Below are 20,946 nucleotides of genomic sequence, written 5' to 3' on the forward strand. Positions count from 1 at the left end.
AGGAGATATTTCTTGGACCTACAGGTAAGCCTTAGTCTAGGCTTACCTGTAGGTCGAAGTGGTTTGTAAGGGTTTACAACCACTTTAAGGTCAACATTCATTAGAGAGATATTGGGTGGTAACTAACATTCGGCTGGATCTTTCTGATCCAGGTCAAGGATAAAGTTATGGAGAAGTTTAAAGCCGGGTTAGGTTATATAAAAAATAAAAAAATATCCCAAGCTTTGAACATCTCACAGAGAACTGTTCAACCTATCATGTGAAAATGGTAAAATTATGGCACAACTGCAAACCTACCAAGACATGACCATCCACCTAAACTGACAGGCCGAGTAAGAAGAGAATTCATCAGAGAAGCAGCAAAGAGGTCCATGGTAACTCTGGAGGAGCTGCAGAGATCCACAGCTCAGGTGGGGGGATCTGTCCACAGGACAACTATTAGTCGTGTACTCCACATATCTGCCCTTTATGGAAGAGTGGCAAGAACAAAATCCATTGTTGAAAGAAAACCACAAGTCCCATTTTCAAGAAGCCATGTGGGAGACACAGCAAACGTGGAAAAAGGTGCTCTGGTCAGATGAGATCAAATTGGACTTTTTGGCATAAAAGCAAAACGCTATATGTGGCAGTAAACACTGCACATCACCCTGAACACACCACTGTGAAACATGGTGGTGGCAGCATCATGTTGTGGGGATGCTTTTCTTCAGCAGGGACAGGGAAGCTGGTCAGAGTTGATGGGAAGATGGATGGAGCCAAATACAGGGCAACCTTAGAAGAAAACCTGTTAGACCCCTTTCACACCAGGGCGTTTTGCAGGCGCTATAGCATTAGAAATAGCGCCTGCAATCTGCCCTAAAAAAGCTGCACCATTGTCTGTAGTGTGAAAGACCCGAGGGCTTTCACACTACAGCGGTGCGCTGGCAGGACGTCAGGGAAAAGTCCTGCCAGCAGCTTCTTTGGAGCGGTGAAGGAGCGGTGTGTTTACCGCTCCTCCACCGCTGCTCCCCATTGAAATCAATGGGGCAGCGCCGTAATACCGCCGGCAAAACGCCGCTATTGTGGCTTATTGCCAGCGGTTTTAACCCTTTCCCGGCCGCTAGCGGGGGGGGTAAAAGTGCCCCGCTAGTGGCCGAAATGCGCCGCAAATCTGGCGGTAAAACGCAGCCAAAAATAGCAGCGTTTTACAGCCCACGCTATGGGCGGTGTGATGTGAAAGGGGTCCTAGACTGCAAAAGACTGGGGTGGAGGGCCACTTTCCAGCAGGACAACGACCCTAAATATACAGCCAGACCTACAATGGAATGGTTTAACTCAAAGTATATTCATGTGTTATAACGGCCCAATCAAAGTCCAGACCTAAATCCAAATGAGTATCTGTAGTAAGAATATAAATGCACACCACGCTTTTTACATATTTGTAAAAAATAAAAAAATAAAAATATGTGAAAACCATTTATAATTTCCCTTTCACTTTACAATTATGTGCCACTTTGTGTTGGTCTATCATCTGCGTTCAGATTGGCGTAAAAAAAAAAAATGGCTCTAAAAGAAAAATTTCATTTTTTTTTTTTTTTAAAGCTCTTAAATACACCACCCAATGATTTCACAGGAAATTGGAGGTCGGATTATGAAAATACAGGTTGTCAGGATAATGTCTATCCAAATGAATATCGATTCCCATAGGGCACCAGGCCTGTCAGGACCATTACTGAGTAGACAAGTCTGCCTTATGTCACCTGCAGTAAAGTTCTCCTCTGGGAAAAGCAATAAGAGAATTTCAGTTAAAGATTTCCAATGATATCACCATCTGGTGGTTTCCAAAGATGCCTTCAGGGGATGTGCAGTGAACAAAACATCCACGAGTTTGCTGCGTGGGACCCCAGGCATCAGATAGTAAAGCGTAATTTGCTTTATCATTTGCATTGCTAAATTACCGACCTTTAACAGCCTAGCTTGGTGACCATAAACTGCTTTATAGAAACGTTCAAGAAAAAAAAAAAAAAAGAATCGTTGGGGAAGACCTTTCTCCATTCACCCAGCCAGGGCCCCTAACAGGGAGTGTGGAGCACTGCAGCTGAGCCTTGGCTGAATGAGTCATTGCTTGGCACAGGTACAGGGGGAAGAGCTCTGCAACATCTGTTATTAACCCCAACTCCGTCCTCAAAGGGGCACACATCAAGGAAGGGAAGCCTTCTCTGTATAGAGAGCAAGCAGAATGAAACATTATGAAATTCCTCTGCCTTTTACCACCCGAGTATATCAGGGAATGAGAAAGAACTAGGAGAAAAAACACACCGATCAACCATAACATTAGGACCACCCAGCTAATATTGAGTTGGGTCCCCATTTTTCTAGCAAAACCACCCTGATCCATCAAGACATGAACACTAGACCTCTGAAGGTATGCTGTGGTATCTGCCACCAAGCTGTCAGTAACAGATCCTTTAACCCCTTCCCGCCGGCCATACGCATATACATGGCCTCTCGGCGGATGGACCCCAACAGCGAGAGGTTGCATATAGGTGTACCTAAAGATGCAGAGCTGTGCCAGGAGCTTCTGCCAGTTACTGGAGGCTAATAAAGTTCCTGAATTCAACTTGGGATCTGGAGCTTTCCGATAGTGTGACTGCTGTGACAGCCAATCGCGTTGGTCACGCGATCAGAAACCCCAGAGAGTTTGAGTTGTTGACTTGGCCCCCCAAGTTCTCCAGATCTCAATCCAATCGAGCATCTATGGAAGGTGCTGGAAAAAACAGTCTGATGGTGGGCTTCAACTTACAGGACTTAAAGAGGAAGTAAACCCGGATGGATGTACTTCCTCTGTCTCCTTGCAAAGGTAAAGCATAATGGGCTACTATGCATCGCATAGTAGCCCATTATGTGTCACTTACCTGACACAGGAGCCAGCGATGTCACCTGTAGCATGGAGCATCCATCTTCTTCCGGGTAGAGTGGCTGTGAGTGGTTGGAGCAGCGATGACGTCACTCCTGACGTCACTCCTGCACATGCGCACGGGAGCCACCACTAATGGCATATCGCCGTTAGCAGCGGCATGCTGCTAATGGCGATAATGCGCCAGCGCGCCGCTGTCTAAGCCTTAATCTAGGCTTACCTGTAGGTCAAAAGTGGTCAAAGTGGTTTGTAAGGCTTTAACCCCTTGGCTCTGGCACCTCCCAGCCCTTTTCAGATGCCAGGAGGCATCAACGTCAAGAGGTTAAGCCTGTAAGTTGTGAGGCAGTGCCTCCATGGATCGGATTTGTTCTTCAAGCACATCCCACCGATGCTCAATTGGATTGAGAGCTGGAGAAATTGGAAGCTAAAGTCAACAACTCAAACTCGTTTTCCTCAAGGCATTCTTGAATAATTTTTACAGCGTTAGGAAGAATGATCCTGCTAAAAGAGGCCATAAGGAAACACTGCTGTCGTGAAGTCGTCTACTTGGTCATTAAGAATGATTAGGTAGGTGGTACGTGTCAAAGGAACATCCACTTGAATGGCAGGACCCAAGGTTTCCCAGGAGAACATTTGCCAAAGCAACACACTACCTCCGCTGGCTTACCTTCTTCCCATACTGCATCATGGCGCCAGGTATCAAACGCGCTCACTAGCCATCCACATGATGTAAAACAAAACAGGATTCAGACCAGACCACCTTCTTCCTTTGCGGTCCAGTTCTGATGCTCACCTGCCCATTGTAAATGTTTTTGGCAGTGAACAAGGGTTGGCATGGGCATCTTGACTGGTTGCAGCCCCATACACAACCGTGAGGCCTATTGTTTTCTGCTTTTAACACATCAACTTCAAATACAACATGTTCACTTGCTGCCTAACAATCCACCCACTTGCAAAATCAGAGCAGAGTTAGTAGGCAAATTAAGTAAAGTTGCAGAGTCTACGATCCAGACAGGAACACAAAAAATAACAACAGCAGAGATGATCAGAATAGGCTGACTGCAAAGACAGTACAGAAAAAACAAAGGAGTGACTCAAGGCAAGAACAGTAAGGAAGACGTGAGAGAGAGACAATCCCTTCTCCAGGGCATGAAAAAAAAATTAGTAACCAGTTGATCAGGTCCTGGCCTTGCTTTAAAGTTCACTAATAAAGGTCAGGTGTGCACAGCAGAAACCAGAGCTGTGATGTTATTACCAGCCAGCAAAGGTTTATGGATTGTTACAGCAACTATTAGACCCCTTTCACACCACACCGCCCATAGCGTGGGTGGTAAAACAATGCTATTTTTAGCGGCGTTTTACCGCCGGATTTGCGGCGCATTTCGGCCGCTAGCAGGGCGCTTTTACCCCCCGCTAGCGGCCGAGAAAGGGTTAAAACCGCTGGCAATATGCCGCAATAGCGGCATTTTGCCGGCGGTATTACATCGCTGCCCCATTGATTTCAATGGGGAGCAGCGGTGGAGGAGCGGTAAACACACCGCTCCTTCACCACTCCAAAGAAGCTCCAAAGAAGCTGCTGGCAGGACTTTTCCCTGACATTCTACCAGCGCACCGCTGTAGTGTGAAAGCCCTCAGGCTTTCACACTACAGACAATAGTGCAGCTTCTTTAGAGCGGATTGCAGGCGCTATCTAACGCTATAGCGCCTGCAAAATGCCCTGGTGTGAAAGGGGTCTTAGCTAGTACTTGTCAACCCAATGCACAAGCACAGTAGGCACCTACTGACTCATTAAAAAGAAAAATACTGCAAATATGGTTGCTGTGCGTTGGCAGTCCTTAGAAAATGAATGGGCTGTCTTAACACAACATATATTAACGTGCATGCTGTAGATCGCAGCTCTAAATGAAGCTGAACTTTGAGCAGCTAAAAAATAACCATTACAATTGGGATTCCTCAGACTGCAAGGGTTAAATTCATGTTTAGTCTAGGGCAGGGATATGCAATTAGCGGACCTCCAGCTGTAGCAAAACTACAAGTCCCATCATGCCTCTGACTCTGGGTGTCATGCTTGTGGCTGTCAGAGTCCTGCTATGCCTCATGAGAGTTGTAGTTCTGCAATAGCTGGAGGTCCGCTAATTGCATATGCCTGGTCTAAGGCATCCATTCTCAACCAGGGTTTCGTTGAACCCCAGGGTTCTTACAGAAGTCTAGGCCAGCCATTCTTGGCTAGAGTTCCGAGGAACCCCGGGATTCTTTGGGAGCTCTAGGGAAGCCATTCTCAACCAGGGTTTCATTGAACCCTGGGGTTCTTAGAGAAGTCTAGGCCAGCCATTCTTAACCAAGGATCCATAGAACTCCGGGGTTCATTAAGAAGTCTAGGGAAGCCATTCTCAACCAGGGTTATGTTGAACTCAGGGGTTAATTTAGCCATCACTGATTTACCTCCTATTTGAGAGTTCCTACATGATTCAGAGCCAGCTGCATATACCTAAAAATCTTTTTAGCTGTCTGGAAGGGTGGCATCCAGCTCACCACCATAAGGGGGGCATTATTTCCAATGGCCACCAACGTAAGAGGCATTTTTTCCACTTAGCCCCAAATTAAAGCGGTTCTTGGGACCCAAAATTTTCTATAAGGGTTTCTGGGGGGGGGGGGGGTCAAAAAAGTTGAAAAAAGCTGGTTTAGGTGTATAAGCAGTAATACTTACCTTATTCTTCTCATCCGCGCGCTTCTTTCCAGCTGCATTTCCCCCGAAGCTGCTTCCATTCACTACTAGTCTGGTCACAGACATTCCATCGTCATAATGAACAATACAGAACCAGCAGTCCTGAATTATACGTGAGGACAGCGAGGGCCCACCAACATCCCAGGAGTGTTGGACAATAGAGGAGAACACCGTCGGGCAGGGAAGCAAGGAATAAGGCAAGTGGGGGAGCCCCACTATAGGGGTGATTTATTTTTCCAGAGTTCAGCTTTAAGGCAGCCCAGCTGCGAGAGTACAGCAAAGCGAGTGACAGTACCGAAAGGTGGAGCGGCTCAAAATGATCTGGGCAGATGACCTCGCTATGTAATACTGAAACCTTCATGTTTAGCTTTAAATAGGTGGGGTTCAAAATCCTTGCCAGCATTTAGGGATATGTTTTTAATTATACGCATTTTGTTTCAATCACAAACTGTAATTACAAGCGAGAGATCCCCGAAATGTTACATTCGACTTAAAAGGAGAAGTACTGCAGAGGATGCATGCTTCAGTACGGCGTGCCTCTGTAATTATTGTAGCGATATTTCCCATATTCGGAGCAGAGACTTTTGGAATATTTCCATGTAATAACTGCCATATGTACAATTGGAGTTGCAGCTCAAGACGCGGGGTTAGAGCCCCAACCGATGATAGGGAATTTTAGTGCGATGGGAACTCACTGAGGGCTTATTTACACGAGCAAGAAAAAAAATGGTGCGTTTTGATGTGCGCAGCACTTTCACCCCCTTCCTGCCCAGGCCAATTTTCAGCTTTCAGAACTGTCACACTTTCAATGACAATTGCGTGATCATGCAACATATATACCCATATGAAATTGAATATTAAAAAAAAAAAAAAAACAGGTAGAGCTTTCTTTTGGTGGCAATTGCCACTGGGTTTTTTTTTTGGTTTTTTTTAACGCCGCACAAATGAAAAAAAAAAAGACAAATTAATTATTTTTTTAAAAATGTTTTTTTGTTTGTGGTAAAATAAATATAATTTGCAAATAAGTTTTCTTCACCAATGGGTGCTGCCGAGGCTTGCACCGATGGGCGCTGCCGACTCGCCGAGCACCGATATGCAGCACAGATGGGCGCCAACATGCAGCACTGATGGGCACCGATATCCAGCTATAGTCTAATCCAGGGGTGTCCAAACTACGGCCCTCCAGCTGTTGCAGAACTACACATCCCATGAGGCATTGTAAAACTCTGACATTCAAAGACATGACTAGGCATGATGGGGATTGTAGTTCCTGAACAACTGGAGGGCCGTAGTTTGGACACCCCTGGTCTAATCTTTCCTCAGACTGCTCCGAGGAAAGGAAATGCCAATAAGCATTTGTTTATATGTGATCAGCTGTGATTGGACACAGCTGATCACATGGTAAAGAGCATACGTCATTGGCTTTTTACCGCAATCGGTGATGAACTGTGTCCGTGGCAAGAATGGGAGGAGGTCCTATGATGTCCTCCCAGAACAAGAGAGGTCCCGCCCCAATATTCATTTTGTAATACGGTGGGCAGGAAGCAGTTAAGCACACCTGAGCGCAACACTATAGTAATCAATGAGCCCATACTCAGTGCGCTGAGTTTAGAAGTGGGACACATCCAGCGCCACACAGATCTTCAGATTTTATGCGCGTATGCACATAAGCGTAAATGCAAATGCATGTACATGTGAAGTCATTAAAGCAGTTCTTTAGTCATTTTTTCATCTTTCCATCCATGAAATCTTCTACCATGTTTTTTTATCTTTGGATAGTAAAACGTGTTTTATCCTACTAGTAAATAACTTATACAGCCCACTTCCTGTTTCTTGTCTGGTCATTAGCCTAGGCCAGTGATGGCGAACCTTGGCACTCCAGATGTTTTGGAACTACATTTCCCATGATGCTCAGGCACTCTGCAGTGTAGTTGAGCATCATGGGAAATTTAGTTCCAAAACATCTGGAGTGCCAAGGTTTGCCATCACTGGCCTAGGCTTATGACATCATGCACAGCTCTTTCTCCTGAGAGTTTGCCAGGAAGGGAGGGTGGATGAGTTATAAGAGGGCCAATGAGAGCAGCAGAGCTGTGTGTCTAAATCCAGGAAGTAAACAGGTAGCGGCTTCAGCTACCCACAGTTAAAATGGCTGCAGCCAGACTCAGCGGAGGGACATTTCTGCAGCATATTTGGAAAGTACAGAATCACGGCATATATAAAATATTCAAAGTGGTTGGAGGGAAGCTTCGGAACGGCAAAGATCATTTTATTACAAATTATGTGAGCAGACTGCAGTTCCTTTTTAATTTGAATGAAAAGAGAAATTTTATGCTTCTAAACATGCCCAAGGAGAGTAGAGTACTTTTGGTGTGTACTTTACGTAGGATCTTCTGCCAACTCCACCAAGAACCTGCGTTCCCTCCATAAAAATATGCATATGCCTGTGTGAACGAGCCCTCACACCATGCTGGACATCACTTGAGGCTTTCTTACCAATATTGAGTTCATCATCTGTTAGGGTGTCCCCGATGAAGTCAAACTGGAAACTTTGCAAAGTCTGGGCGAACTTTTGGACGGCGTTGGAATAGCCTAGAACAATAAAGAACAATAGTTTTAGCACCAAGCTAGTCTTTCACTGTTATCTTAAAAATACATTAAAGCTGGATGTTTGACAATTTAAAAATAAATTACCACCGATGAAGCGTGTGCCATGTGCGGGGAGCTGCTGCATTTGGGAACATTCTTGCTTTCAGTCAGCCCATAGAGTACAGTAAAAGTGCAGAACGTCCGGCGCCAAGACTTACATCTTCAATTAGAGTACACAGATGGTATCGCCATGTTCGCTCTGCACCTTCTCCATTCAGAAAAGGTCTTGCATTCTTTTTATATAATACAAGGCATTCTGTGAATGGAGATGAAGGCTATGATCTCCCCACAGAACTCTGAAAAGAACGCGAGATGATTTCTGAATAGAGGAGGTGCAGAGCACGGGACTGGCTATGATCTGATCGGCCAGAAGTGTAAGTCTCAGCGCTGACCATTCAGTGCTTACTGTATGGAATAAATAAATGTAAGAATTTTCTAAAATAAAGATGCAACCTGTGAATGGAGCTAAATTTGAGCTGTTGATGGCCTTGCCCACTTCCCCAGGCTTGAAAAAAATAGGCCAAACTGGTTGCAGTCAACACGTGAACCTTCTGCTTCCTCTGAGCTCCATCTGTAAAGCCCATGAGTGCCTTCCCCTCTCAGCAAGCAAGGTAGTGACTGTAGCATGCTTAGCACTGTGCAGCCTTACAGGTCTCCTCAGACCACAGTCCAGAGCACTGTGCCTTAAAGGCCTCCTCAGACCCCCGGCCAGAGAACTGTGTGCATTACAGGCCTCCTCAGACCCCCGGCCAGAGCACTGTGTGCATTACAGGCCTCCTCAGACCCCCGGCCAGAGCACTGTGTGCATTACAGGCCTCCTCAGACCCCCGGCCAGAGCACTGTGTGCATTACAGGCCTCAGACCATCCAGAGCACTGTGCGCATTACAGGCCTCCTCAGACCATCCAGAGCACTGTGCGCATTACAGGCCTCTCAGACCATCCAGAGTACTGTGCGCATTACAGGCCTCTCAGACCATCCAGAGTACTGTGCGCATTACAGGCCTCTCAGACCATCCAGAGTACTGTGCGCATTACAGGCCTCTCAGACCATCCAGAGTACTGTGCACATTACAGGCCTCTCAGACCATCCAGAGTACTGTGCGCATTACAGGCCTCTCAGACCATCCAGAGCACTGTGCGCATTACAGGCCTCTCAGACCATCCAGAGCACTGTGTGCATTACAGGCCTCTCAGACCATCCAGACCACTGTGCGCATTACAGGCCTCTCAGACCATCCAGAGCACTGTGCGCATTACAGGCCTCTCAGACCATCCAGAGCACTGTGCGCATTACAGGCCTCTCAGACCATCCAGAGCACTGTGCGCATTACAGGCCTCCTCAGACCATCCAGAGCACTGTGCGCATTACAGGCCTCTCAGACCATCCAGAGTACTGTGCGCATTACAGGCCTCTCAGACCATCCAGAGCACTGTGCGCATTACAGGCCTCTCAGACCATCCAGAGCACTGTGCGCATTACAGGCCTCTCAGACCATCCAGAGCACTGTGCGCATTACAGGCCTCTCAGACCATCCAGACCACTGTGCGCATTAAAGGCCTCTCAGACCATCCAGAGCACTGTGCGCATTACAGGCCTCTCAGACCATCCAGAGCACTGTGTGCATTACAGGCCTCTCAGACCATCCAGAGCACTGTGCACATTACAGGCCTCTCAGACCACTGTGCGCATTACATGCTTCTCAGACCAACATCCAAAATGTGTAGTTTGTGCAAACCTTAATACTGTAAATATTAGTTTTTTACTCCAGGATTATAGAACGAGTTTGGAATGTCCAAAGAAATGATTACATATTGCATTTCAACTTAATTAAACCCATTAGATTGTAATCTACTAAAATGTACAGCAGATTTTAGTTCACTTAATACCTCTAAAACAAACAATTGCAGGTGACTAAAATTAAAATGGCATTTTAGTCAAAAGACTGACAAAAACTAAATCAAAATTTGATGCCAAAATTAACAAAATGTCAGGTTGCTATGGACTTTAGGCTTCATTTCACTTCTCCACATGTGTTTTCTTGTATTTTACAGTCATCAATATATGGGCAATGCACAGAGGTCAACTACCAGTAAAGGCAATGGCTAGCATCTGTCAACATGTTAAAGCGCACGGACACTTAGTTGAAATTTTTTGTGATATTTTGTCATTTTTCTTAGCTGCCGTGTTCAACTGATCACGATGAGTGACTAAAGTTTAAAAAAAAGTTTGGTTTGCACAGTTATCTTCGAGATTTTATTCTGTCCAATAATGTTTAGTAGGAGGATTGAAAAAATATTTGTGAATTTTATATATACACCGGTATATATATATATATATATATATATATATATATATATATATATATATATATATATATATATATATTTATTTATTTATTTATTTAATACAAAGTCTTAAAAATACAAGAACATCCACGTGTACCCTACATGGCGAAACTTGAGTTTGCATGATTCTCGTGCAGAAAATGTGCATCGCGCATAGGGCAGCCCAGTCATTTGAATAGGCTGTCCTATGCACAGTTGTCATTCCAAAGTAGCTAAGGGACCAAATTATAGCCCCCCCGGAGCCAGGAGCGATTTTACACTCGCCTTTTACCATGATTTTCAAGCGTTTTGTGAGGCGGCAATCGCTACAAAATCACGCCACGTTTGGGGTGCTGCCATTCAAGATGAATGGCACCCAATTGCGCGCCGTGTGTTTTACTGCAATTTGGATTTGTAGGCAGCAGCACAGTGTTTCTGCCCCGTGATTCCAATCCGCCCATATATAAACGTCGACTTAGCATTTTTTTTCTTGTGCCTTCGTTATATTAAGAAGCATTTGGATATATTGCTTAGAGTAAATTAAAATACAAATGGTCTATATTTAAACCTCTACGTCCTGCTGTAATGCAGATGCAGTGAAAAAGTATTCATACCCCTTGCAAGTTTCCACATTTTGTCATGTTACTTTTATTGGGATTTTATGTGATAGACCAACAAAGTGGCACATAATTGTGAAGTGGAAGGAAAATGATAAATGGTTTTACATTTTTTACAAACATCTAAAAAGTGTGGAGTGCATTTGTATTCAGCCCCCTTTACTCTGATACCCCTAACTAAAATCTAGTGGAACCAATTGCCTTCAGACATCACCTAAAAAATAGAGTCCACCTGTAATTTAATATCAGTATAAATACAGCTACTTTGTGAAACCCTCAGAGGTTTGTTAGAGAACCTTAGTGAACAAACAGCATCATGAAGGCCAAGGAACACAACAGACAGGTCAGATAAAATTGTGAAGAAGTTTAAAGCAGGGTTAGGTTGTAAAATAATATTCCAAGCTTTGAACATCTCACAGAGCACTGTTCCATCCATCATCTGAAAATGGAAAGTAGGGATGCACCAAATGGGTTTTTTGGTGCCAAAACCGATACCAAAAATAAGTCTTCCTTGATCCCAAAAACGATACCGAAACAGCACCGATACTGAAATTGACTTTTTAAAAAATATATTTTTATACAGGACATGGTCAGAGACTGCGGGCATGCTACAGGAGATGGTCGGAGACTGCAGGCATGGTACAGGACATGGTCAGAGACTGCGGGCATGGTACAGGAGATGGTCGGAGACTGCAGGCATGGTACAGGAGATGGTCAGAGACTGCAGGCATGGTACAGGAGATGGTCAGAGACTGCAGGCATGGTACAGGAGATGGTCAGAGACTGCAGGCATGGTACAGGAGATGGTCAGAGACTGCAGGCATGGTACAGGAGATGGTCAGAGACTGCAGGCATGGTACAGGAGATGGTCAGAGACTGCAGGCATGGTACAGGAGATGGTCAGAGACTGCAGGCATGGTACAGGAGATGGTCAGAGACTGCAGGCATGGTACAGGAGATGGTCAGAGACTGCAGGCATGGTACAGGAGATGGTCAGAGACTGCAGGCATGGTACAGGAGATGGTCAGAGACTGCAGGCATGGTACAGGAGATGGTCAGAGACTGCAGGCATGGTACAGGAGATGGTCAGAGACTGCAGGCATGGTACAGGAGATGGTCAGAGACTGCAGGCATGGTACAGGAGATGGTCAGAGACTGCAGGCATGGTACAGGAGATGGTCAGAGACTGCAGGCATGGTACAGGAGATGGTCAGAGACTGCAGGCATGGTACAGGAGATGGTCAGAGACTGCAGGCATGGTACAGGAGATGGTCAGAGACTGCAGGCATGGTACAGGAGATGGTCAGAGACTGCAGGCATGGTACAGGAGATCAATGCAGCCTCACTGTGCCCAGCAGCCTACCAGTGCCCGTCATGTAGCCTGCCTGTGCCTCAGCAGTGCATATAAATATACACATATAAAAACACACACACAACACACACACAACACACACATACAGAGGCATACAAACAAATACAATAAATAAATAAATATATATATATTATCTTTAAAAATTGGCAGCTGCAGCTCTGTACCTTAAAGTGGTTTGGTACCTAAAAATGAAAGTTCATGTTATTAAAATCAACAGATAGCATACTTACCTAAACGAACCCTGAAAAAAAAAAATATTATTTACTTACCTTTTATTTCTGATGTTTCAGCTGACTTCCGGGTTCTCCTCCCGTGGGAGTAGGCGTGGCTATCGTCCTCGCAATGGTCCCTGGGAAATTTCCCAAGAATCCATGGGGGACACTGAAATTGCGAAATCTCGCGAGATTTCTGTAGTGTCACATTTTGCTGCCTATCACAGAATGCAACAGAAGTGAAGAAATTGCGTACTGCGCATGCGACTTGCGTTCCAAACGCTAGCGCCGTGCGTTCCAACATATGTTCGGCAATACAGCATCACATAATGTTACGGAAGTGACTGTGCAGACAACACAAACACTGGGCGTTACAACACTAATACTTCCCTTGTTACCTGGTATCAGTTTGTAAATAACCATGCTGAGCTACGTGTGCTGTTAGGTTATGGAGTGCTGGGACTTGTAGTGCCTATGCTGAGCTACGTGCAGTCTTAGGTTCTGGAGTGCTGGGACTTGTAGTGCCTATCCTGAGCTACGTGCAGTGTTAGTTTCTGGATTGCTGGGACTTGTAGTGCCTATCCTGAGCTACGTGTGGTGTTAGGTTCTGGATTGCTGGGACTTGTAGTGCCTATCCTGAGCTACGTGTGGTGTTAGGTTCTGGATTGCTGGGACTTGTAGTGCCTATCCTGAGCTACGTGTGGTGTTAGGTTCTGGATTGCTGGGACTTGTAGTGCCTATGCTGAGCTACATGCGGTGTTAGGTTCTGGAGTGCTGGGACTTGTAGTGCCCATGACGAGGGCGTGTACGAATTTCCCATTTTTAAAGTGGGCAGGCAGCTGTATCTGCCATTACACACGAGGAAGCAAGGAAACATCACTGAGCATGTGCAAGATGGAGCGGAGCATGCTGGGAGCCAGACGTCATCATATACCAGGAAGTAAATGCCTGTGGGCTTCAGACGCCCACAGTTAAAATGGAAAACGCCAGAGCAGGTTTTTATAAGTCATCCCGAGGAAAAGATTTGTCGCGCCGGGGGTCAAAAAAACGCCGGACGTGGATGCCAATCGAAGGTAGCACTCGCCCACCTGTGACACAGGTAAGAAAAAAAAAAAAAAAAAAGCGGAATCCCGCTTTAATCTCCATACTGGGTACTGCACTCTAGGGGGAGGCAGAGAGCACAGCACACACTGCTAGACATCTCTCCCTTTCTTTCACTTTCACAGTAAACTGCGTGCCCCAGCTCCTGCACAGCCAATTTACACATCGGCTGAGGAGCCATATGAAGCCACCGCTGGGGAGAGGGGGACTTCACAGCGAGACCCCACAGGCCGCCTGCAGCATGGGTGAGGAGGGAGGGGAGGAGGAGAGAGTAAAGATGGAATGACACCCCTGTGATGAATCCAATGCCCCTATTGATGACCGTTTGAGTCAAAACGCGTAGGGATAGCTATCTGAGAGTCCCATACTGCTTTTTTAAGTGTTTTTATGCTATTTTTATTGCACTATTGTGTCCTTTTTATGTCTCCTTGACTGCGAGAAGTTTTCCAATAAAACATTATTGGCTGATCTGCACTATATGGAGCACTTTTTTCCTCCTTTTTTTATGATATTCTAGGTACCGGTGAACACTGACGGGTTGGATTCTGAAGCTGTGGATATTTTCAGAGATTACCTCCGGCCGTGAACCTATTCCTGTGATTGGGACCCTGTCCTCATACCTAAAGACAACCATCTGGCACCTAGCCATCATACCCAAAGACAACTATTCATGCGCATTTGACCCACTGCCATATGGTACGTGTCCACCTCTGCTGGTAAGAGTACCTCCGTGTCACAAGCATTACATCCTTGTGTAGCCATCTCCAAGACACCACAGTTGATCCTCATTCAGATTTTAATCCTTCAGATTGACTCACATTTACCAGTTTTACATTGGTCAATGGACTTTCACCTGCGTATTGCACATTACTGTTCACTTTGTGATTTTTACTAATTTTTCACATGGCTATTATAAGCCTTAGTGCTACACATTTTTTGCTTGCAAGACCCCTTTCACACCACACCGCCCATAGCGTCAGCGGTAAAACGCCGCTATTTTTTTACTGCCGGATTTACGGCGCATTTCGGCAGCCAGCGGGGCGCTTTTACCCCCGCTAGCGGCCGAGAAAGGGTTAAAACCGCCAGCAATACGCCGCAATAGCGGCGTTTTGCCGGCGGTATTACAGCGCTGCCCCATTGATTTCAATGGGGAGCAGCGGTGGAGGAGCGGTAAACCCACCGCTCCTTCACCGTTCCAAAGTAGCTGCTGCCAGGACTTTTCCCTGACGTCCCTCGGGCTTTCACACTACAGACAATGGTGCAGCTTTTTTAGGGCGGATTGCAGGGGTCTAAGGGAATATACTTGCCACCCCTCCACCTATAAGACCTTGTCCAGACTTTATTTGGCTTTTGCATCAGGCCCGGAATTGTTCAGGGTGTATCTGTGCTTCCCAGGGGAATCTGACCATGCACTCCTATGCCTCTCTCTAGCGCCAACTATCCCCCCTTAGTCCCATCTCTCAAGATTGTCCAGATTCTGGGCGACTGATGAGCAACTGCAGGAACCTCACGGTTTCTATATGCAATTTATGGACTGATAATACAGACTCACAGCTCCCCCTACGGTACTCTGGGACTCTTAAATCCTGAGCTAGGGGAGAACATATCTCCAAAATATCACGCATTAAGAGAGAGAAGGCTCGTAGTGAGCAACCAAACTGGAGGTGGACTTTGTCTCTCACTCAGACGATGACCACTATCAAGCTTGGCAACAGGCGCTCTGTGGCTGCCTGCTCACCTGGGGGGACTAGCCCTCCCTAACTTTCAAGTCTACTACTGGGCCACAGTACTAGTAACGGTTCAGTGGTGGTGGCTCCAGGGATCCAAATCCAATGCCTTTGGTCTGTCTGGAGGCAAACTGCTTGGGCTCACTGGCTGAGCTCTGCAGCTTTGCCTACAGAGGACCAAGGGCATATGGGGCGACTCCGGGGCCTACGCGGGTGGACATCTGCTGCTGCTCGGCAACGTTTTTTTTTTTTACGCGGCCAGAACAGTGGTGTCAGCGCACACCCTGTGCGGAAATCCTAACCTACCACACTTTCGCACCATTCCAGATCCCCAAGTGTGGGCCAGGTATGGCATTACGACTTTGGACCAAGTTATGCCCCAGGGTGCTCTGATACAGCTCACAGACCTGCAGACCAAACCGACTTGCCCCAAAGGATGTGGTTCCAATACTTGCAACTACGCCATGCGGCCAGGGCCCAGAGTTTACGCTTGCCTCTCGTCCAGGCTGACCCCATTGATGAACTTCTGGCCCTGGGAGACCTCGCTAAACCCCTCTCCACCCTTTACGGTGCACTCCTGGGTACCAACTGCAAATTAGAGAGGTTATGGGACCTATGGCATAGGGATACACCCTCACTGGACAGGGAAGGTTGGGAGGACTGTCTAACATGGACCCAAACATGTTATTGCCTTCAAGGACAAGCTCATCCAGATGAAATTTTTACACTTAATCTACTACAAACCACAAAAATTCCATTGAATATTTCCAGAAAGAAGCTCTGTATGCCCTAGATGTAAAATACATATAGGCACAATCTTCCACATGCTTTGGTACTGTCCCATCATCTTGACCTATTGGACAAAGGTATTCACTGTCTGTCAATTCAAGATTACAATTGTCCCTTCCAATACTGCCCGAGTTGGCCATATTGGGGGTTCACGAGGATGTAAAACATTCTCGTCGCTCCAAATTACTGATTTCCTACCTTTTATTTAACTCAAAGAAATTCTCCTAAAGTGGATTATGTCTACCCCCCCCCCCCCCCCCATCCCCATCTCTCTTCCCTCCTGGAAGGCACAGATCATGGCTGCCCTACCTATGTATAGAATCACGTACGTTAATCAGTGCTGTCAGTGGAAATACGAAAAGGTGTGGGCCCCCTGGACCTCCACTTAGGTGTTTTAATGGTGATTACTCCATTGTGATCAATGTAGAATGGGAGTCTGAACAACGGTTGTTGGTACCCAGATCATCTGCGTTATGTACCCATGGATTTACTGCATGTAGTGATTTTCTCACATCTCTCGTCTTGTATATGCACATATATACTCATCACGCAATGTTCTGTACTGTATCAATTGCTATGCTGTATATCACCCTGCATGACAATAAAGCACCTTTGGGAAAAAAATATATATATTCCAGCATGTCTTTGGCATGTAGAAGGAAACCCATGCAGACACAGACTAAAAATATACTTGTAGGCTCAAAAAACCTGTCTTACAAGTGCCAATGCAAGATATTTACATATAGGTGACAGAGGGCAGGAGATTATACATAAAGATTACATAAGTACTGGAACATGGGATAGGCAAGTAGAACAGGTTCCCTTTACAAAGCAGAACTATCAATACAAGGACAAGCCTTTACCGCCAGATCAGACCATGTCATCAGGACCAGGGCTGGAATGCAGGTGAAAGATTAAATGGAATGCCATTTAAAAACGAATTGCAGGCCAAGCTGTCCCGCAAAAGTGGTACTTGGGACAAATTACAATACTTCCAACTGTCAGCTTTTCAAAATCCTAAATACAAAAAATATGGTTGTACACCAATGTAAAGGGGGGTCGTGACGCAAAGAGGGGGGCGTGATGCAAAGAGGGGGGTCGTGATCCAAAGGGGGGGTCGTGGCGCAAAGGGGGGGTCGTGGCGCAAAGGGGGGGGGCATGACGCAAAGAGGGGGGGCATGAAATTTCTGCAGTGTCGTCAACAAATGGCACCACAGAAATAAGTGTCCAACCCTTTCCCGTTTATAAACAAATGGGGGCACATAAGTGGTTAACCATTTCATGCAAAGTATAGGAGATGTTGAAATATTTTAATTGATCAGAGTCAGCATATGGGGTTTCTCGATAATTAGGACAAAATGAGAACAAACCGTTTAATATCTGAACACAGCATGGCAGATAACCGCTACCATAAGCAGCAGAAAGAAAAAAACATGCGATCTGTCCAATCTGGAAGGCTTCCAAGTTCTCGGCATATGGACAACACATGTGGTGATGAAGGCCTGACATATCCACAGGCACGAGTTCAGCTCACATTGTGCTCTCAGTGTGGGTGGTTCTTCTAAGGACTCCAACACTTTCCCTGACAGAGGCGCCTTGTACGGCATTAAGGAACACAGGAAATCGGTTATTATCTAGACTTAAGAGGTTTGATTCCATCTCTGAGCATGGAAGATAGCGGAGGGGTTTCCTTCTAAGTACCACAGAACGGTGGAGTTCACCACTACAATCACAAAGAATTACTGAAGCTGGTTCTCATTTAGGGTTTGTACGGTACGATCTTCCAAGGCACGCCAGAACAGAGGGAACACACAAGAGCGTCCCGAATCCTCAAACCAAGCTCTGAGTCATAGGATGGCCCAAGTCAATGGTGGAATCTGCTGAACCCATTACATCGTTGGGTGATTTAAGGGACAGCTCATCTCCTTCAAAAGCTAGCTTAACACATTAAAGTAGAACTTCATTCAAAAACGTGAAGCCCCACTGGTTCCCTCCCTTTCGAGACTGAGTTACTGTTTTTTTTTTTTTTTTGTGGGGCGAGGAAAAAAAGCAAGTACTGATTTATAATCGGTACCTGGTCCCACTTCCACAATCTTCACCTAGGTGAGACTTAAGTTCCTTGCCCCATCCCTTTCTAGCAGTATCCTGGGACAGGAGGTTGCAGAACTAGTCACAGTGGGCTTTGCATGCTTGCCCATGCCCATGCAGGAAGCCAGCTGTGGTTCCTCAGGTAGCCACAGCCGGCTCCTATATACAAGGTGGCTACATCAGGGACCCGCAGAGGTAAGAACCAACTGCGACAGGGAGTGACAAATTGGCTTTGAATCTAGGAGCCAGCTAAAAAAGTTAGGAGCCTTTTTTTTTCCACCACTTGCCTATTGGGCACTTTCAACCCCTTCCTGCCCAGGTCAATTTTCAGCGCTCTCACACTTTGAACAATTGCGCGGTCATGCAACACTGTACCCAAACAAAATATTTATCTTTTTTCACACAAATAAAGCTTTCTTTTGGTGGTATCTAATCACCACTGGGGTTTTTATTTTTTTGCTAAACAAATAATAAAAAAAAAAAAAGACTGAAATTTTAAGCTAAATATTTTCTTCACAAATGGGCATGGATGAGGCTGCACCGATGGGCGCGGATGAGCCTGCGCCAATGGGCGCGGATGAGCCTGCGCCAATGGGCGCGGATGAGGCTGCACCAATGGGCGCGGATGAGGCTGCACCAATGGGCGCGGATGAGGCTGCACCAATGGGCGCGGATGAGGCTGCACCAATGGGCGCGGATGAGGCTGCACCAATGGGCGCGGATGAGGCTGCACCAATGGGCGCGGATGAGGCTGCACCAATGGGCGCGGTACAGAGCCGTCATTCAGCTCTGTGAGGGCGTCTATTGACTATGGCTTTCTGTAGCTGACTTTTTTCCTCTCCTGTTCACTGGCTTTCGACTGCTACAGAGAGTCCTACAAGAAATCGGTTCCAGTAATTGCTCTCCCCAGCACACTAGTCACCCTCCCTGTGTACCATAAGTTTCCCTCTGCTGCTTCTCTCCACTCTTTCCTTTCCGGCAGCTGCAAGCACACAATAGGATCCTTCCTTTCCCTAATGAACACCATGAGTGATTGGTACCAATCACTCACTGCATTAATTCATAACTGAAGCATAGTAAACGGTTTATTTAAGGGGGGGGGGGGGGTTGTCAGGTTGGCTGTATGGAGCCACGTGGTTTCTAACAGCCAGAGGCGACTCTTTGCTTTGTGAGACCATTAATCTTTGGTTACGTGAGAGGTGAGTGGTGATGGGGCTCTGCCTGTGCACAGCAGTGTTAAGGTGTCCCGTTACCCGTTTTTTTTTTCGCTTTAACCACTTCAGCCCCGGAAGATCTGGCTGCTGAATGACCAGGCCATTTTTTGTGATTCGTCACTACGTTGCTTTAACTGACAATTGCTCGGTCGTGCGATGTTGTACCCAAACAAAATTGACATCTTTTTTCTCCCACAAATAGAGCTTTCTTTTAGTGGCATTTGATCACCTCTGCTGTTTTTTTTTGTTTTGTTTTTTCTGCGCTATAAACAAAAAAAGCGTAAAATTTGAAAAAAATATATATATTTTGTACTTTTTGCTATAATAAAAAAAAAAAAAAGCTAATTTTTTTTCTCAGTTAGGCCAATATGTATTCTACATTTTTTTGAAAAAAAAAAGTTGCAATAAGCGTATACTGATTGGTTGGCATAAAAAGTTATAGCGTCTGAAAAATAGGGGATAGATTTATGGCATTTTTTTACTAGTAATTACGGCGATCTGTGATTTTTATCGGGACTGCAACATTATGGCAAACATATCGGGCACTTGACACATTTTTGGGACCATTGGCATTTATACAGCGATCAGCGCTATAAAAATGCACTGATTACTGTATAAATGTCACTGGCAGGGAAGGGGTTAACCACTAGGGGTGATCAAGGGGTTAATTGTGTTCCCTCTGTGTGTTCTAACTATAGGGAGAGGGGACTGGCCTAGTGGAAATATTAGGAACTCACGATCCGTCACTTCTCACAGAACATAGGTTGGACTTGGATTTTTTCGACCTCACCTACTATGTAACTGAACAGGGATTTGTGTACACACACCCCTGTTCTGTCTCTCATGCCCGCGATCGCTCGTGGTGGTCATCGTGTCTGTCGCCCATGAGCATCGGCACCCCCGCAGTGCAGCGGGCTCGCGCCTGCTATCCCAATCCCGCGAGCCGACATATAGCTATGACGGCTCGCAGGATCGTGCCGACCTGCCGCCGTAAAATGACAGCGGCTGGTCGGCAAGCGGTTAAAATAACAAACATGTTATAATAACCTGCCCTGTGCAGCGATTTTGCAGAGCAGCCTGGATCCTGTTTTGGGGATGGCGCTCCTGGCTCCTCCCTCCTGCACCAAACCAGGCGCGCTCCCGACCCGCGGCTCTGTATGTCCATCTGCAACACGGAACCGTGGATCGGTCCTGCTCCCTCCATCTCCTGACTGGCTCACTGACTAATTGACA

General features: G+C 46.1%; 1 protein-coding gene across 2 annotated transcripts in view; it reads right to left on the reverse strand.

Moving 5' to 3' along the window:
• OPHN1 (oligophrenin 1) overlaps nucleotides 1-20,946 on the reverse strand; it is a 201,576-nt gene that overhangs the window by 143,689 nt on the left and 36,941 nt on the right. For both annotated transcript variants that reach the window (XM_077479375.1, XM_077479367.1), the window contains exon 3: nucleotides 8,115-8,210. In XM_077479375.1, coding sequence (XP_077335501.1) covers nucleotides 8,115-8,210 — 96 coding nt within the window. The remainder of the gene's footprint in view (nucleotides 1-8,114; nucleotides 8,211-20,946) is intronic.

This window comes from Lithobates pipiens, unplaced genomic scaffold (assembly GCF_037356315.1).
Source record: "Lithobates pipiens isolate NorthernLeopardFrog02 unplaced genomic scaffold, aLitPip1_a1.2 Scaffold_1, whole genome shotgun sequence".
Classification (NCBI taxonomy): domain Eukaryota; kingdom Metazoa; phylum Chordata; class Amphibia; order Anura; family Ranidae; genus Lithobates; species Lithobates pipiens.